Raw genomic sequence first — 23091 nt, forward strand, 5'->3', positions numbered from 1 at the left:
TAATTTCCTGGACACTTACACTCTCCCAAGACTAAACCAGGAAGAAGTTGAATTCCTGAATAGACCAATAGCAGGCTCTGAAATTGAGGCAATAGTTAATAGCCTACCAACCAAAAAAAGTCCAGGATCAGATGGATTCACAGCTGAATTCTACCAGAGGTACGAGGAGGAGTTGGTGCCATTCCTTCTGAAACTATTCCAATCAATAGAAAAAGAGGGAATCCTCCCTAACTAATTTCACGAGGCCAACATCATCCTGATACCAAAGCCTGACAGAGACACAACAAAAAAAAAGAGAATTTTTGACCAATATCCCTGATGAACATCGATGCAAAAATCCTCAATAAAATACCGGCAAACCGAATCCGGCAGCACATCAAAAAGCTTATCCACCATGATCAAGTGGGCTTCATCCCTGGGATGCAAGGCTGGTTGAACATACACAAATCAATAAATGTAATCTAGCATAAAAACAGAACCAAATACAAAAGCCACATGATTATCTGAATAGATGCAGAAAAGGCCTTTGACAAAATTCAACAGCCCTTCATGCTAAAAACTCTCAATAAATTCGGTATTGATGGAACGTATCTCAAAATAATAAGAGCTATTTATGACACACTCACAGCCAATATCATATTGAATGGGAAAAAACTGGAAGCATTCCCTTTGAAAACTGGCACAAGACAGGGATACCCTCACTCACCACTCCTATTCAACATAATGTTGGAAATTCTGACTAGGGCACTCAGGCAAGAGAAAGAAATAAAGGGTGTTGAGTTAGGAAAAGAAGAAGTCAAATTGTCCCTGCTTGCAGATGACATGATTGTATATTTAGAAAACCCCATCACCTTAGCCCCAAAACTCCTTAAGCGGATAAGCAATCAGCAAAGTCTCAGGATACAAAATCAATGTGCAAAAATCACAAGCATTCTTATACACCAGTAACAGACAAACAGAGAGCCAAATCATGAATGAACTCCCATTCACAATAGCTTCAAAGAGAATAAAATACCTAGGAATCCAACTTACAAGGGATGTAAAGGACCTCTTCAAGGAGAATTACAAACCACTGCTCAGTGAAATAAAAGAGGACACAAACAAATAGAAGAATATACCATGCTCATGGAAAGGAAGAATCAATATTGTGAAAATGGCCATACTGCCCAAGGTAATTTATACATTCAATGTCATCCCCATTAAGTTACCAATGACTTTCTTCACAGAATTAGAAAAAACTGCTTTAAAGTTCATATGGAACCAAAAAAGACCCCACTTGCTAAGATAATCCTAAGCCAAAAGAACAAAGCTGGAGGCATCACGCTACCTGACTTCAAACTATACTACAAAGCTACAGTAACCAAAACAGCATGGTACTGGTACCAAAATAGAGATATAGACCATTGGAACAGAACAGAGCCCTCAGAAATAATACCACACATCTACAGCCATCTGATCTTTGACAAAGCTGACAAAAACAAGAAATGGGGAAAGGATTCCCTATTTAATAAATGGTGCTGGGAAAATTGGCTAGCCATAAGTAGAAAGCTGAAACTGGATACTTTCCTTGCTCCTAATATGAAAATTAATTCAAGATGGATTAGAGACTTAAATGTTAGACCTAAAACCATAAAAACTCTAGAAGAAAACATAGGTAATACCATTCAGGACATAGGCATGGGCAAGGACTTCATGTCTAAAACACCAAAAGCAACAGCAACAAATGCCAAAGTTGACAAATGGGTTCTAATTAAACTAAAGAGCTTCTGCACAGCAAAAGAAACTACCATCAGAATGAACAGGCAGCCTACAGAATGGGAGAAAATTTTTGCAATCTACTCATCAGACAAAGGGCTAATATCCAGAACCTATAAGGAACTCAAACAAATTTACAAGAAAAAAGCTAACAACCCCATCAAAAAGTGGGCAAAGGATATGAACAGACACTTCTCAAAAGAAGACATTTGTACAGCAAACAGACACATGAAAAAATGCTCATCATCACTCGCCATCAGAGAAATGCAAATCAAAACCACAATGAGATACCATCTTACACCAGTTAGAATGGCAATCATTAAAAAATCAGGAAACAACAAGTGCTAGAGAGGATGTAGAGAAATAGGAACACTTTTACACTGTTGGTGGGACTGTAAACTAGTTCAACCATTGTGGAAAACAGTGTGGCGATTCCTCAAGGATCTAGAATTAGAAATATCATTTGACCCAGCCATCCTATTACTGGGGATATACCCAAAGGATTATAAATCATGCTGCTATAAAGACACATGCACACGTATGTTTATTGCGGCACTACTCACAATAGCAAAGACTTGGAATCAACCCAAATGTCCATCAGTGACAGACTGGATTAAGAAAATGTGGCACATATACACCACGGAATACTATACAGCCATAAAGAAGGATGAATTTGTGTCCTTTGTAGGGACATGGATGCAGCTGGAAACCATCATTCTCAGCAAACTACCGCAAGAACAGGAAACCAAACACAGCATGTTCTCACTTACAGGTGGGAACTGAACAATGAGATCACTTGGACACAGGAAGGGGAACATCACACACCGGGGCCTATTGTGGGGTGGGGACAGGGGGGAGGGATTGCATTAAGAGATATACCTAATGTAAATGACGAGTTAATGGGTACAGCACACCAACATGGCACATCTATACATATGTAACAAACCTGCACATTGTGCACATGTACCCTAGAACTTAATGTATAATAATTTAAAAAAATTAAAAAATTAAAAATAAGGCCGGGCGTGGTGGCTCAAGCCTGTAATCCCAGCACTTTGGGAGGCCGAGACGGGCGGATCACGAGGTCAGGAGATCGAGACCATCCTGGCTAACACAGTGAAACCCCATCTCTACTAAAAAATACAAAAAAACTAGCCGGGCGAGGTGGTGGGCGCCTGTAGTCCCAGTTACTCGGGAGGCTGAGGCAGGAGAATGGCGTGAACCTGGGAGGTGGAGCTTGCAGTGAGCTGAGATCCGGCCACTGCACTCCAGCCTGGGCGACAGAGCGAGACTCCGTCTCAAAAAAAAAAAAAAACAAAAAACAAAAAACAAAAAATTAAAAATAAAAAATAAAAGATAAAAAAAGTATATAAAAAAGTGTGGTCATTGTGCATTGTGGTGGTATTACTAAACCTGCTATAACATTAACAAAAGAAGAAACATCATAGGCAAAGGGCTAAAAGCAGCATATCTACCAAAAATGGACAACAATTATATTAATTAATTATGAATTACTGAAAGCCTTATCAATGAGACTGGGAACAAGAAAAAAAGGCTACTTATATCACATCTATTCAACATTGTATTGAAGGCCCTAGCCAATTTTTTCCTGTAGAAGGAGAAAACGGAAGTTTCATTTTCACAAGGGACATACTTGGATATGTAGATAATCCAAAAGGATTTTACAAACTATAAGAATTAAGAAATAGATTCAGGCTGGGTGCGGCGGCTCAAGCCTGTAATCCCAGCACTTTGGGAGGCTGAGACATGTGAATCATGAGGTTAGGAGATCAAGACCATCCTGGCTAACACGGTGAAACCCCGTCTCTACTAAAAAATACAAAAATCTAGCCAGGTGAGGTGGCAGACGCAAGTAGTCCAAGGTACTCAGGAGGCTGAGGCAGGAGAATGGCATAAACCCAGGAGGCGGAGCTTGCAGTGAGCTGAGCTCCGGCCACTGTACTCCAGCCTGGGCGACAGAGCAAGACTCCATCTCAAAAAAAAAAAAAAAAAAAAAAAAAGGAATAGATTTAGCAAATTTCCTTGATGCATGCTCGATATACAAAAATTAGGTGTATTTTCATATTCTAACCACAAATAATTAGGAAAAGACATAAAAATAACAATAATAGGAAAAAAACACACAAAGGAATAAATTTAATGAAAGATGTGCAAGATCTCTACCAAAAACCCCAAAAATATTACCGAAAGAAAGTAGACACACATAGAGAGATAGTGAATGAAAATTTCAATATTGTTGAATATGTTAATTCTGCCCAGGTGATCTATAGATCCAGTGAAATCATAATAAAAATCTAAGCATGTTTGTGTGTGAACTGACAAATTCTTTATAAAAGTTATATGAAAATACCAAAAGGTAGAACAGCTACAATGATCTTTTAAAAACTTTTTAAAATTATTATTATTATTATGTTTAATGAGATGGGATATCACTATGTTGCCCAGACTAGTCTTCAAACTCATGGCCTCAAGTGATCCTCCCTCCTTGGCCTCCCAAAGTGCTGGGATTATAGGCATGAGCCACTGTGCCTGGCCAGCTGTAACAAAATTTGAAGTTAGGTATGTAAATTTGATATAAGATATTGAATTATATTTTATATTGAAGATTTATAACCATGGGAAAATATGATCAATGTAATAAGAATATTAATTTTACAACATGACATGGAAAATTAATCATAAAAGGTGCAGAGAGAAAATATAGACACCTACTAGAATATTTGTATGACACCATAGGTATGGGGCAATAAATACCTAAATTGGGCTGGTGTCAATGAGAATGCAAAAGGAAGAATAAACATATGAGACAATCTTTACAATAAGACCAATAAAATAAGGATTAAAAATATATGACTAAAAGAAAAATGTACATAGGATATAACTAGATTATACATAGCCTAGATTCCTGAAGAATAAGAATAAAGAACTAACAACTTTTCAGGGATGGAATAAATCCAAGAAATGCTGCAATTCTAAATGAATTTCTACAAGTCCAAACTCACTGCTTTATAATGGCATTATTAAACTTCTGTAAATTTGTATAAAGTTCAAATTAAAATAATGTAAATAAAAATGAATTGAGGGGCAGTTCCAAGATGGCTGAATAGGAACAGTCGAGAGCTCCCAGCATGAGCAGTGCAGAAGATGGGCAATTTCTGCATTTCCAACTGAGGTACTGGGTTCATCTCACTGGGGCTTGTTGGACAGTGGGTGTAGGACCTGGGTGCAGCCCACCAAGCATGAGCTGGATCAGGGCAAGACATCACCTCACCTGGGAAGCACAAGGGGTCAGGGAATTTCCTTTCCTAGCCAAGGGAAGCTGTGACAGATGGCACCTGGAAAATTGGGTCACTCCCACCCTAATACTGCACTTTTCCAATGGTCTTAGCAAACGGCACACCAGGAGATTGTATCCCATGCCTAACTTGGAGGGTCCCACGCCCATGGAGCCTCGCTCGTTGCTAGCACAGCAGAGATTGAACTGCCAGGTGGCAGCGAGGCTGGGGAGGGGCACCTGCCATTGCTGAGGCTTGAGTAGGTAAACAAAGCAGCCAGGAAGCTTGAACTGAGTGGAGCCCACTGCAGCTCAAGGAGGCCTGCCTGCCTCTGTAGACTCCACCTCTGGGGGCAGGGCATAGCTGAACAAAAGGCAGCAGAAACCTCTGCAGACTTAACTGTCTCTGTCTGACAGCTTTGAAGACAGTAGTGGTTCTCCCAGTACAGAGTTTGAGATCTGAGAATGGACAGACTGACTCCTCAGTGGGTCCCTGACCACAAAGTAGCCTAACTGGGAGGCACCCCCCAGTAGGGGCAGACTCACACCTCACACAGCCGGGTACCCCTCTGAGATGAAGCTTCCAGAGGAACGATCAGGCAGCAACATTTGCTGTTTAGCAATATTCACTGTTCTGCAGCCGCTGCTGCTGATACCCAGGCGAACAGGGTCTGGAGTGGACCTCCAGCAAACTCCAACAGACCTGCAGCTGAGGGTCCTGACTGTTAGAAGGAAAACTAACAAACAGAAAGGACATCCACACCAAAACCCCATTTGTACATCACTATCATCAAAGATCAAAGGTAGATAAAACCACAAGGATGGGGAATAAACAGAGGAGAAAGGCTGAAAATTCTAAAAATCAGAGCACCTCTCTCCCTCCAAAGGAATGCAGCTCCTCGCCAGCAATGGAACAAAGCTAGATGGAGAATGACTTTGACGAGTTGAGAGAAGAAGGCTTCAGAAAATTAAACTTCTCTGAGCTAAAGGAGGAAGTTCGAACCCATCGCAAAGAAGCTAAAAACCTTGAAAAAAGATTAGACGAATGGCTAATTAGAATAACCAGTGGAGAGAACTCCTTAACTCACCTGATGGAGCTGAAAACCATGGCACGAGAAGTATGTGATGAATGCAGAAGCTTTAGTAGCCGATTCGATCAACTGGAAGAAAGGGTATCAGTGATTGAAGATCAAATGAATGAAATGAAGCGAGAAGAGAAGTTTAGAGAAAAAAGAGTAAAAAGAAATGAACAAATGTCCAAGAAATATGGGACTATGTGAAAAGACCAAATCTACGTCTGTTTGGTGTAGGTAAAAGTGATGGAGAGAATGGAACCAAGCTGGAAAACACTCTGCGGGTATTATCCAGGAGAACTTCCCCAACCTAGCAAGGCAGGCCAACATTCAAATACAGAGAACACCACAAAGATACTCCTCGAGAAGAGCAACTCCAAGATACGTAATTGTCAGATTCACCAAAGTTGAAATGAAGGAAAAATGTTAAGGACAGCCAGAGAGAAAGGTCGGGTTAGCCACAAAGGGAAGCCCATCAGACTAACAGTAGATCTCTCAGCAGAGACTCTATAAGTCAGAAGAGAGTGGGAGCCAATATTCAACATTCTTAAAGAAAAGAATTTTCAACCCAGAATTTCATATCCAGCTTCATAAGTGAAGGAGAAATAAAATCCTTTACAGACAAGCAAATGCTGAGAGATTCTGTCACCACCAGGCCTGCCTTACAAGAGCTCCTGAAGGAAGCACTAAACATGGAAAGGAACAAGCAGTACCAGCCACTGCAAAAACATGCCAAATTGTAAAGACCATCGATGCTAGGAAGAAACTTTATCAACTAACGAGCAAAATAATCAGTTAACATCATAATGACAAGATCAAATTCACACATAACAATATTAACCTTAAATGTAAATGGGCTAAATGCCCAATTAAAAGACACAGACTGGCAAATTGGATAAAGAGTCAAGACCCATCAGTGTGCAGTATTCAGGAGACCCATCTCACATAGAGAGACACACATAGGCTCAAAATAAAGGGATGGAGGAAGATCTACCAAGCAAATGGAAAGCAAAAAAAGGCAGGGGTTGTAATACCAGTCTCTGATAAAACAGACTTTAAACCAACAAAGATCAAAAGAGACAAAGAAAGCCATTACATAATGGTAAAGGGATGAATTCAACAAGAAGAGCTAACTATCCTAAATATATATGCACCCAATACAGGAGCACCCAGATTCATAAAGCAAGTCCTTAGAGACCTATGAAGAGACTTAGACTGCCACAAAATAATAATGGGAGACTTTAACACCCCACTGTCAATATTAGACAGATTAATGCAACAGAAAGTTAAAAAGGATATCGAGGAATTGAACTCAGCTCTGCACCAAGTGGACCTAATAGACATCTACAGAACTCTCCACCCCAAATCAACAGAATATACATCTTCTCAGCACCACATCGCACTTATTCCAAAACTGACCACATAGTTGGCAGTAAAGCACTCCTTAGCAAATGTAAAAGAACAGAAATTATAACAAACTGTCTCTCAGACAAGAGTGCAATCAAACTAGAACTCAGGATTAAGAAACTCAATCAAAACTGCTCAACTCCATGGAAACTGAACAACCTGAATGACTACTGGGAACGTAACAAAATGAAGGCAGAAATAAAGACGTTCTTTGAAATCAATGAGAGCAAAGACACAACATACCAGAATCTCAGGGACACATTTAAAGCAGTGTGTAGAGGGAAATGTATAGTACTAAATGCCCAGAAGAGAAAGCAGTAAAGATCTAAAATCGACACCCTAACATCATCATTAAAAGAACTAGAGAAGCAAGAGCAAACACATTCAAAAGCTAGCAGAAGGCAAGAAATAACTAAAATCAGAGCAGAACTGAAGAAGATAGAGACACAAAAACCCTTCAAAAAATCAATGAATCCAGCAAGACTAATAAAGAAGAAAAGAGAGAAGAATCCAATAGATGCAATAAAAAATGATAAAGGGGATATCACCACCGATCCCACAGAAATACAAACTACCATCAGAGAATAATATAAACACCTCTACACAAATAAACTAAAAAATCTAGAATAAATGGATAAATTCCTGGACACACACACCCTCCAAAGACTAAACCAGGAAGAAGTTGAATCCCTGAATAGACCAATAACAGGCTCTGAAATTGAGGCAATAATTAATAGCCTACCAACCTAAAAAAGTCCAGGACCAGATGGATTCACAGCTGAATTCTACCAGAGGTTCAAGGAGGAGCTGGTACCATTCCTTCTGAAATTATTCCAATCAATAGAAAAATAGTGAATTCTCCCTAACACATTTTGTGAGACCAGCATCATCCTGATACCAAAACCTGGCAGAGACACAACAAAAAAAGAGAATTTTAAACCAATATCCCTGATGAACATCAATGCAAAAATCCTCAATAAAATACTGGCAAACCAAATCCAGCAGCACATCAAAAAGCTTATCCACCATGATCAAGTGGGCTCCATCCCTGGGATGCAAGGCTGGTTGAACATATGCAAATCAATAAATGTAATCCAGCATATAAATGGAACCAAAGACAAAAACCACATGATTATCTCAATAGATGTAGAAAAGGTCTTTGACAAAATTCCACAGCCCTTCGTGCTAAAACTCTCAATATATTAGGTATTGATGGGACATATCTCAAAATAATAAGAGTCTTTTATGACAGATCCACAGCCAATATCATAATGAATGGGCAAAAACTGGAAGCATTCCCTTTGAAAACAGGCACAAGACAGGGATGCCTTCTCTCACCACTCCTATTCAACATAGTGTTGGAAGTTCTGGCCAGGGCAATCAGGCAAGAGAAAGAAATAAAGGGAACTGTCTGTTCATATCCTTTGCCCACTTTTCGATGGGGTTGTTTGTTTTTTTCTTGTAAATTTGTTTGAGTTCTTTGTAGGTTCTGGATATTAGCCCTTTGTCTGATGAGTAGATTGCAAAAATTTTCTCCCATTCTGTAGGTTGCCTGTTCACTCTGATGGTAGTTTCTTTTGCTGTGCAGAAGCTCTTTAGTTTAATTAAATCCCATTTGTGAATTTTGGCTTTTGTTGCCATTGCTTTTGGTGTTTTAGACATGAAGTCCTTGCCCATGCCTATGTCCTGAATGGTATTACCTAGGTTTTCTTCTAGGGTTTTTATGGTATTAGGTCTAACATTTAAGTCTCTAATCCATCTTGAATTAATTTTCGTATAAGGAGTAAGGAAAGGATCCAGTTTCAGCTTTCTACGTAAGGCTAGCCAATTTTCCCAGCACCATTTATTAAATAGAGAATCCTTTCCCCATTTCTTGTTTTTGTCAGCTTTGTCAAAGATCAGATGGCTGTAGATGTGTGGTATTATTTCTGAGGACTCTGTTCTGTTCCAATGGTCTATATCTCTGTTTTGGTACCAGTACCATGCTGTTTTGGTTACTGTAGCCTTGTAGTATAGTTTGAAAGGATATGAACAGACAGTTCTCAAAAGAAGACATTCATACAGCCAACAGACACATGAAAAAATGCTCATCATCACTGGCCATCAGAGAAATGCAAATCAAAACCACAATGAGATACCATCTCACACCAGTTAGAATGGCAATCATTAAAAAGTCAGGAAACAACAGGTGCTGGAGAGGATGTGGAGAAATAGGAACACTTTTACACTGTTGGTGGGATTGTAAACTAGTTCAACCATTATGGAAACAGTATGGCGATTCCTCAAGGACCTAGAACTAGAAGTACCATATGACCCAGCCATCCCATTACTGGGTATATACCCAAAGGATTATAAATCATGCTGCTATAAAGACACATGCACACATATGTTTATTGCAGCACTATTCACAATAGCAAAGACTTGGAATCAACCCAAATGTCCATCAGTGACAGACTGGATTAAGAAAATGTGGCACATATACACCATGGAATACCATGCAGCCATCAAAAAGGATGAGTTTGTGTCCTTTGTAGGGACATGGATGCAGCTGGAAACCATCATTCTCAGCAAATTATCGCAAGAACAGAAAACCAAACACCGCATGTTCTCACTCATAGGTGGAAACTGAACAATGAGATCACTTGGACTCAGGAAGGGGAACATCACACACCGGGGCCTATCACGGGGAGGGGGGAGGAGGGAGGGATTGCATTGGGAGTTATACCTGATGTAAATGACGAGTTGATGGGTGCTGAGGAGTTGATGGGTGCAGCACATCAACATGGCACAAGTATACATATGTAACAAACCTGCACATTATCCACATGTACCCTAGAACTTAAAGTATAATTAAAAAAAAAAAAAGAAAAAAAAAGAAATAAAGGGTATTCAGTTATGAAAACAGGAAGTCAAATTGTCACTGTTTGCAGATGACATGATTATATATTTAGAAAACCTCAACATCTCAACTCAAAATCTCCTTAAGCTGGTAAGCAACTTCAGCAAAGTCTCAGGACACAAAATCAATGTGCAAATATCACAGGCATTCTACTATGCCAATAACAGACAAACAGAGAGCCAAATCATGAGTGAACTCCCATTCACAATTGCTTCAAAGAGAATAAAACACCTAGGAATCCAACTTACAAGGGATGTAAAGGACCTCTTCAAGGAGAACTACAAACCACTGTTCAATGAAACAAAAGAGGACACAAACAATTGAAGAACATTCCATGCTCATGGATAGGAAGAATCAATATTGTGAAAATGGCCATACTGCCCAATCAATGCCATCCCCATCAAGCTACCAATGACTTTCTTCACAGAATTGGAAAAAAACTACTTTAAAATTCATATGGAATCAAAAAAGAGCCCACATTGCCAAGACAATCCTAAAGAACAAAGCTGGAGGCATCATGCTATCTGACTTCAAACTATACTACAAAGTTCCAGCAACCAAACAGCATGGTACTGGTACCAAAACAGAGATATAGACCAATGGAACAGAACAGAGGCCTCAGAAATAACACCGCACATCTACAACCATCTGATCTTTGACAAAGCTGACAAAAACAAGAAATAGGGAAAGGATTCCCTATTTAATAAATGGTGCTGGGAAAACTGGCTAGCCATATGTAGAAAGCTGAAACTGGATCCCTTCCTTACACCTTAAACAAAAATTAATTCAAGATCAATTAAACACTTAAATGCTAGACCTAAAACCATAAAAACCTTAGAAGGAAACCTAGGCAATACCATTCAGGACATAGACATGGGCAAGGACTTCATGTCTAAAACACCAAAAGCAATGGCAACAAAAGCCAAAACTGACAAATGGCATCTAATTAAACTAAAGAACTTTTGCACAGCAAAAGAAACTACCATCAGAGTGAACAGGCAACCTACAGAATGGGAGAAAATTTTTGCAATCTACTCATCAGACAAAGGGCTAATATCCAGAATCTACAAATAACTCAAACAAATTTAGAAGAAGGAAAAAAAAACCCCATCAAAAAGTGGGTGACAGATATGAATAGATACTTCTCAAAAGAAGACTTCTATGCAGCTAACAGACACATGAAAAAATGCTCATCATCACTGCCATCAGAGAAACGCAAATCAAAACCACAGTGATATACCATCTCACACCAGTTAGAATGGCGATCATTAAAAAGTCAGGAAACAACAGGTGCTGGAGAGGATATGGAGAGATAGGAACACTTTTACACTGTTGGTGGGAGTGTAAACTGGTTCAACCACTGTGGAAGACAGTGTGGTGATTCCTCAAGGATCTAGAACTAGAAATACCATTTGACCCAGTCTTCCTATTACTGAGTATAGATCCAAAGGATTATAAATCATCCTACTATAAAGACACATGCACACGTAGGTTTATTGTGGTACTATTCACTAGCAAAGACTTGGAACCAACCCAACTGTCCATCAGTGATTAACTGGATTAAGAAAATGTGGCACATATACACCATGGAATACCATGCTGCCATAAAAAAAGGATGAGTTCAAGTCCTTTGTAGGGACATGGATGAGGCTGGAAACCATCATTCTCAGCAAACCATTGCAAGAACAGAAAACCAAACACCGCATGTTCTCACTCATAGGTGGGAATTGAACAATGAGAACACTTGGACACAGGAAGGGGAACATCACACACCGGGGCCTGTCCTGGGGTTGGGTGATGGGCGAGGGATAGCATTAGGAGATATACCTAACGTAAATGACGAGTTAATGGGTTCAGTACACCAACATGGCACATGTATACATATGTAACAAACCTGCACATTGTGCACATGTACCCTAGAACTTAAAGTATAAATATAATAAAAAATAATAAAAATAAAAATGAACTATAATTTCTTGTCTGTAAGAACAGATCTGTCATTCAGTAAAGACAAACCTAATTATTTTGGTGTTTAGAAACTTACACAAAACTATATATACATTATAGAAAAATCAGAATTATCAAATACATAAAAATTTAAAAAAACAGGCAAACCAGTCATAATCCCACCACCCAAAAATAACTGTTAACTTTTTTTTTTGACATACAGTACCTTAAAGATGTATCCCTGGGAATCTTATTCTCACATTTTAAATATATTTTAATGGGTACACACTTTGTCTTGATGTTTTGCTTCATATCATATTCTATTATCATTTTTCTTTGTCAATTAATGAATATACATGTTTCCAAACTGTGGTCCAGAGGAATGGTATCATTTGCTCCTGCATGTATACTGTATATTTCTCACTAATTCAGCTCTGGCCAGAGGATGACAAGTTTCTGTATATTACCAATTTTTATTTGATACTTAGTAAGCATTATTAATGTATCTGCAAAATAACTTTCCTTTAAAATGTCTTTTAAAGTGTTGCACTTATACTTCTGATCTTAATTTTATTTTGAGATAAAAGTATTTTAAAAGACATTTATTCATATTTTATATTTGGAATCAAATTTGCTTACAGTAAATTTAATGAATGGAATTACACCTAATTACTAAAATTATAAATTTCACATTATAAAGATCATGAAAATAAAGCAATAGATTACTCCAGTGAACTACCAGAATCTTGAAAAATACCACTCACGTTTACCTGAGGTAGGAGACTTGCAGCGCTCAAGTTCTAGGGGAACTGGATTGTCATTCAGTTCAGTTAAACCTGAAAATACAATGAAAAAAATGAGATAAATTTTCCTAGTCTTTTGTAGGTTATTCTAATTTCTTAATTCCTACAAGTTTAAAAGGCTTTTTTTTCCATGTGAAAACTACTTTACCATGACAAAGTTATGTCAATTATTCTGAATTTTAAAAATATTTTTATTAATTTTTTTTCTCTTTATAGAGATAGGGTCTCAGTATGTTGCCCAGGCTCATCTTGAACTCCTGGGCTCAAGCAATACTCCCACCTCACCTACCCAAAGTGTTGGGATTACAGGTGTGAGCCAACATGCCTGGCCTATTTTGAAAATTTGTTTAAACAAATGATACAGGAAAAAATAAGGAGCAGTAACTGATTGACACACAAGATTATTTAAACATGGATGGCACAAACATATAAAATCCTTTTTTTTACTATTTTTATAAGAAATAGCTACTTTAATAAATGACCCAATTTTATCTGAAAATAGATAATAAATAATAAGAATTAGAAGGGGTTTTAACAATACCTAATCAAATATCCTCTCAGGCGATATGATTATTGGCTTTTAAAAGATCTTTAAAAACCGCTACGAATTCTAAATTTTGTATTTATTTATAAAAATGTAGTATTGTATATTACATACTGTGTTTTGTTCAATAGTATCAAATTCCTTATAATAAGAACTATATTTTTCTCTTTCTCATATTTCTTAATTTTTATTCTGCCACTTTTCTGACAAATGCAACAATAGACACACAGATTAATAAACATTTTATAATTCTCTGTACTTGCCAATCTGTATTTATATAGTATTTGTAAAATGTTCTTCACTATGGTTTTTCTATCTTTGTTATAAAGTCTCACAGACTTTCTTTTGTGAAATAAATATTCATAGTTTCTATTTTAATCTGTCTCCATGCTCAGAAACATTTGAGAGCTATTTTCAATGACTGAAATAATCTTTGTTCCTATTCTTTCCCATCACCCTCTTCTTTATACAATTTATAACAATAAGCTTGCGGTAGGTCCAAAAAAACCCAGAATTTTGAAACTGAAAGGTGCCTTGTGACAACGTAGCCCAACTCTTGTGTTTTATAAGTGAGAAACTGTAACTTCAAAGAGTTTAAGCTATTTATTCAAAGTCAGAGAAGTCAATAACAGAGCTTGAAAAGGACACAGGACTCAGATTTTTACATACTATATTATTCTGCACTCATATTTCAGTTGCTGATAGAGCACTGAATACCAACTCCAAAGCTTATTGTTTGCTCTATTTCTTTCTTCATTGAACATTATTTTCAAGACTTTCAATTTAATGCTCATCCAATTTTAAATTTCTGTTTATAATCATAGTACACATAATATTTGCTGATATAAATGTTACCATTAATCTGGAAATAGATATTCATCAAACTAAACTATGTTGAACACAGTCTTAACCCTAGATATACAAATTAGATAGGAAAAAGTTTGACTAAATAAGCAATAAATGTTAATCCACAGAGTTGCTATAAGAGTTTTCCAGGCACTCCTTGAAAGTGTACTGACTTAAACAGGCTTTGCTATCTGACAGCAAATTAGAAACTGCAAGTTATAAAGAGGAGGAGGCTGCTAGAACTAGAAACATTAAGAAAAGTAACGTGGAACAGTGAAAGAATGGGCAGAGAAAGGAACTATAATGACTAGTGAGTGAGTGATCTGGGACCATTTAACAGAGGTAGGTGTTTTACAGATCTCTGAAAGGCTTTAAAGACATTATTGTAAGTTGAGTCAGTGAATCAAATCTATTGAATGGCTACTGTGCCACACGTTCTTTGTAGTAATAGTAATAACAGAAAGTGACATCTATTATTTTGTACCCAATCCTCTGCTAAATACTTTGTATAAATTATCCTTTTCACACCTACCAATACAATGAGAGGGGTTTTAATATTAACCCCATCATACAGATAAGAAAACAAGGAAGAAAGGTTATTACATCAATTCTCCAAAGCTAAACAGCTAGGAGGTAGGATGGGATTTGGTCACTATAATATAGTTAGTAAGTAAGAAAGCATGATGCATATGTTAGAAAGAGTTTCATCAAAATTTTAAAATGCAAAATTTGGTGGTTAAAGAGCTAAGCTCATTTGTCTGGAAAACACCATCATTTCTATTTCTGTACTGTCTATTGATTCTGTCATTTTCCCTAGCTCCTTCTGAATTCACCTACTTTCCTGATGAAGGTAGGAACTGAACTGAATATGGATCTAACAATAATAGTAAAACTACTTCCATGTGCCAATTTACAATGTGTCAAAACCCTAAAGCAAATAATTTTATAGTTATCATCATTAAATACTATATAGTTATTCAAAGCAATCATTATTTTAAAATAAACATTTTTTGTACTATAGAAGTAATGCTTTGTCCCTCTAGAAAACTTGGAAGATACAGAAAAGTGATGGAGGGGATTAAAAAATACACAATTTCATCATAACTTTGGCTTTTTTCTTCCTTCCTTTTTTTTTTTTTTTTTTAAACAGAGTCTCACTCTGTAGCCCAGGCTGGAATGCACTGGTGCCATCTCAGCTCACTGCAACCTCCACCTCCTGGGTCTCAACCAATTCTCCTGCCTCAGCCTCTCAAGTAGCTGGGATTACAGGTGTGTGCCACCAAACCCAGCTAATTTTTATATTTTTAGTAGAGACAAGGTTTCACCATATTGGCCAGGCTGGTCTCGAACTCCTGACCTCAAGTGATCTGCCTGCCTCGGCCTCCCAAAGTGTTGGGATTACAGGTGTGAGCCATCATGCCTGGCCCCTTCCATGATGATTTTTAATCCAATAAAGACAGTTTCATATTCTGATTTCTCTAAATAACATTTATTTCATAAACAATTCCACCATTTAAAACATTTTATTAAATCATTATAAAGATATACCATACTTTTAATTTAACATTCCTCCATTGTGAAACATTTGGATTTTCCAATCTTTACTATACTAAATAATGCTACAATAAATACCTATATGTGAAAATCTTTGATTTGTTTTTGTTTTTCCCTTAAAGACTTCCATAATCTTTCCACTATGCTACGACAGGGGCTGTTCATTTTGCATTCTCCCTAGCAACTTACGGGAGTTCCAATTGCTCAATATCTCCACCAACACTAGGTAATATAGTCTCTTAAAATCTTAGTCCTTCTGGTCATAGTAGTATGTTATTATGATTTTAAATTTCTCTGATGACTATTGATAGTTGGAACATTTTCATGTGCTTATTGGCTAATCATATATCTTCATGATCCTATTCAACTCTTTGGCTTATTCTTTATGTTGGACTGCTTACATTTGTGTTATGTAGTAGTAAGAATTCTTCATATATTTTAGGTAAGAATTATTAGTCAAAATAGGCATTATGAATATTTTCTTTCAGTATGTGAGTTATCTTTTAATTTGCTTAATGGTGTTTTTCTTTTTTTTGAGACAGAGTCTTGCTCTGTTGCCCAGGCTGGAGTGCAGCGGGGCAATCTTGGCTCACTGCAACCTTCACCTCCCGGGTAAAAGTGATTCTCCTGCTTCAGCCCTCTCAAATAGCTGGGATTACAGGTGCGGGCCACCGTGCCTGGCTAATTTTGGTATTTTTAGTGGAGACATGGTTTCACCATGTTGGCCAGGCTGGTCTCCAACTCCTGACCTCCAGTGATCCACCTGCCTTGGTCTCCCAAGGTGCTAGGATTACAGGCATAAACCACCATGCCTGGCCCTTTTTTTTTTTCTTTTTTTTTTTTTTGAGGTGGAGTCTCGCTCTGTCGCCCAGACTGGAGTGCAGTGGTGGAATCTCGGCTCACTGCAAGCTCCGCCTCCTGGGTTCACGCCATTCTCCTGCCTCAGCCTTTGGAGTAGAGTAGCTGGGACTACAGGCGCCCGCCACCACGCCCGGCTAATTTTTCGTATTTTTAGTATAGACGGGGTTTCACTGTGTTAGCCAGGTGGTCTGGATCTCCTCAAGATCTGTAATCTCGTGGTCCGCCCGCCTCGTAAGCCACTGTGCCCGGCCCACGCCTGGCCTCTTAATAGTGTCTTTTGATGAGCAGAAATTTAATTTACTTTAAGAACAATTTATTATTTTTATTGTAATTTCTTTTTGATTCCTGTCTAAGTAGTCAGTGCCAAACCTATGGTCATGAAGATATTATTCTTTGTTTTCTTCTAGAACTTTAAAAATGATTCGTTGTGACATGAAGTAGGGATTAAAGTTCATTTTTCCTCCTATTTGTTTGCCCAGTTGTTCCACTATTATTTGTTAAAAAGACTTTCTTCATTGATTTTTATTGGTGCCTTTGTCAAAAACAAATTGGCCATACACGTGTGGATCTATTACTGGACTTTTTATTTTGTAATGATTGGTTTGTCTTTTTTTTTCAATTACCACACTTTCATAATTAATGTAGCTTCAAGGCACATCTTGAAATCAGGTAGTGAAGTTCTCCAATTTTGTTCTTCTTTTCCAAGAGTGTTTTAGTTATTCCAGATCCTTTGTATTTCCATATAAATTTTAGAATCACTTTCTCAAGTTCTACAAATAATTGTTAGATTTTTTTTATAGGACTGTGATAAACATAGAGCTTAATTTGGTAGACGAAAGATCTTTTAAAAATTGAGTCTTCCAACCTGTAAACCTGGTATTCCCCTCCATTTAAATAATTTTTAAAAATGTTTCTTTCTGCAATATTTTGGAGATTTTGGTATCGAGGTCTTCTACATAGCATTTTTCCAGTCATCTCATTCTTTTTTGATCTTCTGTCTAGTTATTGTATCTATTTTTAAAAGTGGAACTTTTGAAATTTCCAACAATTATCGTTGAATTTATCTTTTTGATCATGTTAGGCATTGCTTCACGTATTTTGTAACTCTGTTATTTGGGACATATATGTTTATAATTATATCATCTTGATTGATTGACACTTTTATCATTATAAAAGGTCTCTTTTTTTTCTAGTGACATTCTGCTTGCTTTAAAATCCATTTTTTCAAATGGTACTAGTATAGTAATTCCAGTTTTCTTATGGCTGTTGTTCATATGATCTTTTTCCATTCATTTTCAACCTATTTATACCTTTAAATCTAAAATCTCTCTTATAGACAGGATATAGTCAGATCTTGACTTTTTTTAAAAACAGTCTCACAGTCTATGTCTTTTGATTGGATTGTTTAATCCCTTAACATTTAATATTATCGATATATTTGCGTTACACTTGTCATTTTCCTTTTGGTTTTCTCTGTCTTATGTCTTTTTTTGATCCTCTAGTCCTCTTTCACTACTTTGTTTGGCATTAAGTGAATATTTTCTTGTGTGGCATTTTTTTCCTTTAATTAATCTTTCACCATATTTTGTGGAGTTTTCCTAGTGGAAAAACTTACCATATACATTAGAACTTACTGCATACATCTTATCGGAGTCTACTTCAGATGTATACTGACTTAATTCCAGTGAGATACAGAAATGTTCATTTTTAATAGCTGTATTCTCTCCTATGTGCCGTTATTGGTATACAAATTAAATCTATACATTTTATAAACCAATAAAACATTATAATTACTACTTTATATAATTTTATTTCTTTTATAAAAGCTAAGAAATAAGAAGAACAAGAATATATTTATAACCTTCTGATTTACCATTTTACTGTTTACTCAAACACAACTTTCCTCTCACCCACTTCCTTTGTACTGTTATTGACAAATATATTTAATTTCTATATGTTATAGATCCCCAAATAACAATTACATATACATATGTTGTTTTATAAACTGCTTTAAAAATTAGCTGAGAGAAGAAATATGCATTTATATTCTTTCGTAATTACATGGTTACCTTAACAATGCTCTTTGATCCTTTGTGTAGTTTTAAATTACAATCTAGGTTCACTTTCTTTCAGCCTGAAAAACTTCCTTTAGTATTTCTTGTAAGGTGGCTCTGCTAGTAATAAATTCTCTCAGCTTTTGTTTACCTGACCATGTCTATTTCAGCTAATTTTTTGAAAAATACTTTTGCTGGATATAAAGTTTTTTAAAAAAATTAATTTTATTTTAAGTTCTGGGATACATGTGCTGGACATGCAGGTTTCTTATATAGGTAAACATGTGCCATGGTGGTTTGCTGCACTTATCAACCCATCACCTAGGCATTAAGCCCCACATGCATTAGTTATTTATCCTGATGCTCTCCCTCCCCCTGCCCCCACAACAGGCCCCAGCGTGTTGTTCCCCTCTGGATATAAGTTTCTTGAATGACAGTTTTTTTATTTGACCAATTTGAATATGTCATCCCATTCCCTTTTGGCCTCCATTGTTACTGATGAGCTGTTAATCTTGTTAAGAGTTCCATGTATGTGACACGTCGTTTTTCTCTTATTGCTTTCAAGATTTTCTTTTTGTTTTTGCCTTGAAGCATGTTTCAGTGTGTTTACTATGATGCATCTGGTTGTAGATATTTTTCCATTTATCTTCTCGGAGTTTATTGAACTTCTTAGATGTGTAGATTAATGCTTTTCCTTGGGAAGTTTTCTTTTTTTTTTTTTTTGAGACAGAGTCTCGCTCTGTCACCCAGGCTGGAGTGCAGTGGCCGGATCTCAGCTCACTGCAAGCTCCGCCTCCTGGGTTCACACCATTCTCCTGCCTCAGCCTCCGAGTAGCTGGGACTACAGGCACCCACTACCTCGCCCGGCTAGTTTTTTGTATTTTTTAGTAGAGACGGGGTTTCACCGTATTAGCCAGGATGGTCTCCATCTCCTGACCTCATGATCCGCCCGTCTCGGCCTCCCAAAGTGCTGGGATTACAGGCTTGAGCCACCGCGCCCGGCCAATTTGGGAAGTTTTCAGTCATTATCTTTTCACATATTTTTCTCCTTTCTCTGTCTCTCCTTTCCTTCTGCTAATCCTAGTATGTATATGTTGGTGCCCTTAATTGTGTCCCATGTTTCTCTGAGGCTTTATTTTTCTTCACTTTTTTTTCTCTCTGTCCTTCAGAATGCACTGTCTCTATCAATCTATTTTCAAGTTTACTTGTCATTATTTTTGCTAGTTCAAATCTACTGTTGAGTCCCACTACTGAATTTTTCTTTTCACTTACTGTACCTTTCAACTCCAGAATTTCCATTTGGTTCCTTTTGTAACTTCTGTTTCTTTATTTGTGTTCTTGATTTGATGAGACATTGTCATCATAGCTTCCTTTACTTCTTTAAGCATAGTGTCTTTGAGTTCTTTAAGCATATTTATAATGGTGGTTTTGAGGTCTTGGTCTGTTCAATCCAACATCTGGGTCTTCTCACAGGAAATTTTTGTTGCCTTTTTTTTCCCTGTGAATGAGCCACACTTTGTTTCATTGCAAGTCTCATGATATTTTGTTGAGAACTGGATATTTTAGGTAATATATTGTAGCACTTCCAGGTACTGATGACTGATTCCTCTCTCTCCCCTCCAGTTTTTGCTGTTTGCTTATTTATTTATTTAGTGCCTCGGCTAGACTATTTTCATGAGGTTTATTTCCTCTACATTGTGAAGATTTTGAGGTTGCTTCTCAGAAGGCACAGTATTCAGTGTATATACAGTCACTCTGGGATGGCAGTAATTTTAGCAGGTTTCTCTTTGACTATCTCCTTCATCTCTCTGTTAAGCTGTCTGCCTCTGTTAATATCATATACAGCTGTTACACTGCTGAATCACAGCTGGGTAATTGCTCTATTATTTTATTGTTTTTAAAGCTTAGCATCCATGAAATGTTCTATTATTTTTGACAGTACCCTGGGACATACGTTGTACAGTATTCTGATCTAATTTAATTTGATAAGGGGTCATTTTTGAGGCTAGTCTTTGAGGTTTAAATCCCAGGAGGGCTCTTCTTAGCAGTCTCTTTCATTGGTTCTCACTGGTGAACTAGCTTACATATGGTATAGTTTGTTGCCCCTAATTAAGAGGTGCTATCAATTACTTCCTCTCATTTCATTATCACCAAATTTCCCATTGGTTTTGAGAGCACACTTAGGCTTGAACTTTTCCACACTGTTTCGTGTAAGGCTAGTCACTTTGGGGAGGGCTTTGAAGCTCTCTATTCAGGTAGACTGCGTTTCTTTCCTGGGAAAAACCTTTGAGCCACTAGTCTGGGCCCTGGGCAAAGGTGGTATCCTCTGGTCTTCTTAGCTTATCTTTTCTAGCATAAAACTTCTGCCCTACGAGCAAGATGGGGTAAGGGTAATCAGGGACTCAGTATTTATGGTACTGAGGTCTATGCATGGGGTAGAGCTTCTGTCCTGTGAGTGGGGGATGGGCAGAAGGGAGCCTCTGACCTCTTGATAACACTTCCCAGGAATTTGGTCTCTTCAACTTGGAGTTGGAGGGGATGAGAAATGCTGGCAACCTGGAAGGGGGAGAGGAATTAAGTGAGTTGTGGTTCAAGTGCCACAGACTCTCATTGTTTCTACCAAGTTTCAGTAGATTTTCTTGAATAAATATTTCTTCATTTGCTATATGCCCTTAGGAAAATTTCCGGAGATTGTACGTGGTTGTTTTTAAAATACCTTTCACAAATTATCCTTTTTCACTCAGGAATAGGTCCATGATACTCCTCAGGCTGCCAGCTGGAAGTCTATCCTGTACATGGTATTTTTTTAAAGTTCATTTCCAAATTGTTTGCTGTTATTTATATGGAAATATAATTAATTGTTGTCTACTAACATGCATTCTTCAATCTTCCTAAATTCACTTATTATTTTTGTAGTTTCCTTTGGGTTTTCTACCTACACCATCATACCATTGGCAAGTAAAGAGAGTTTTAAATTTTCTTTCTAATCTTTAGGCATATAATTTTTTAATCTTGCTTTTTGTCCTTACTAGGTTATCAACTGCAATGTTGAATAAAAGTGATGATAGTAAACATCCTCTTCTGGTTACTGATTCTAAAAAAAAAAGTTCAGTATTTCACAATCAAGTATGATGCTGTAGATTTTTCTTAGTAGGATTTATTCTATTGAGGAAATATTCTTCTATTCTTGTTTTGTTAAGGATTTTTATTTTAAAATATTTAATTTTGTCAAATGTTTTCACATGTATTGAGATGATTGTATTATTTTCTCCTTTATTATGTTAATCAGTATTTTACATTCATTGATTTTCAAATTTTAAACTTGCATTCCTGGGATAAATCCACTTTGGTTATGATGCTTTATCTTTCTTTTATATGTTTGTCTTCCACTTGCTAATATTTTATTTCTGATTTTTGCATCTAGTTCCGTAAACGAGACTGACTTGTACTTTTATTGTACTGTCTTTGTCAAGTTTTAGTTATCAACATTGTGCTGGTTTCAGATAAACAGTTGGAAAGATTTCCTTCTTCTTATATTTCCTGGAAGAATTTGCATAAGATTGGTGTTACTTCTTCCTTAAATGTTTGATAGAGTTAACAAGTGCAGCCATCTGGGGCTTGTAGTTTTCTTCATTGTGGGTATTTAATTTTGAATTCAAAAATTTTCATGATAGGAGTTACTTATACTTTCCAATGTGTTTGGTGTTAGATTTGGTAAGTTTTGTCTTTCAAGGGATCTCTTAATTTCATCTAAATTGCCAGTTTCTGGGAATAGAGTTAATAATCTTACTTTATTATCTTTCATGTCTGTAGAATCCACAGTAATGCTTTTTTTTCCACTCCTGGTATTACTTTGTTTTTTTTTTCTGGATCAGTGTTGTTAGGGTTTTATATAATATTTTTGAAGAACTGTTTTGGGGTTTTGTTGATCTACTCTGGTTTGAGCTCCATTTCATTTTTGATGATTATTATTTCCTTTACATTGAGTGGTTTTCATTGCTCTTACTTTTTAATGTCTTAAGAGCTTTTGATCATGAAGTTGAGATTTAAAAA

General features: G+C 36.9%; 1 protein-coding gene across 5 annotated transcripts in view; it reads right to left on the reverse strand.

Moving 5' to 3' along the window:
• Positions 1–23091, reverse strand: part of LOC105470313 (syntaxin binding protein 5L) — a 493614-nt gene that overhangs the window by 93576 nt on the left and 376947 nt on the right. For all 5 annotated transcript variants that reach the window (XM_011722169.2, XM_011722172.2, XM_011722170.2 and 2 more), the window contains one exon: positions 13147–13212. In XM_011722169.2, coding sequence (XP_011720471.1) covers positions 13147–13212 — 66 coding nt within the window. The remainder of the gene's footprint in view (positions 1–13146; positions 13213–23091) is intronic.

This window comes from Macaca nemestrina, chromosome 2 (genome assembly GCF_043159975.1).
Source record: "Macaca nemestrina isolate mMacNem1 chromosome 2, mMacNem.hap1, whole genome shotgun sequence".
NCBI lineage: Eukaryota > Metazoa > Chordata > Mammalia > Primates > Cercopithecidae > Macaca > Macaca nemestrina.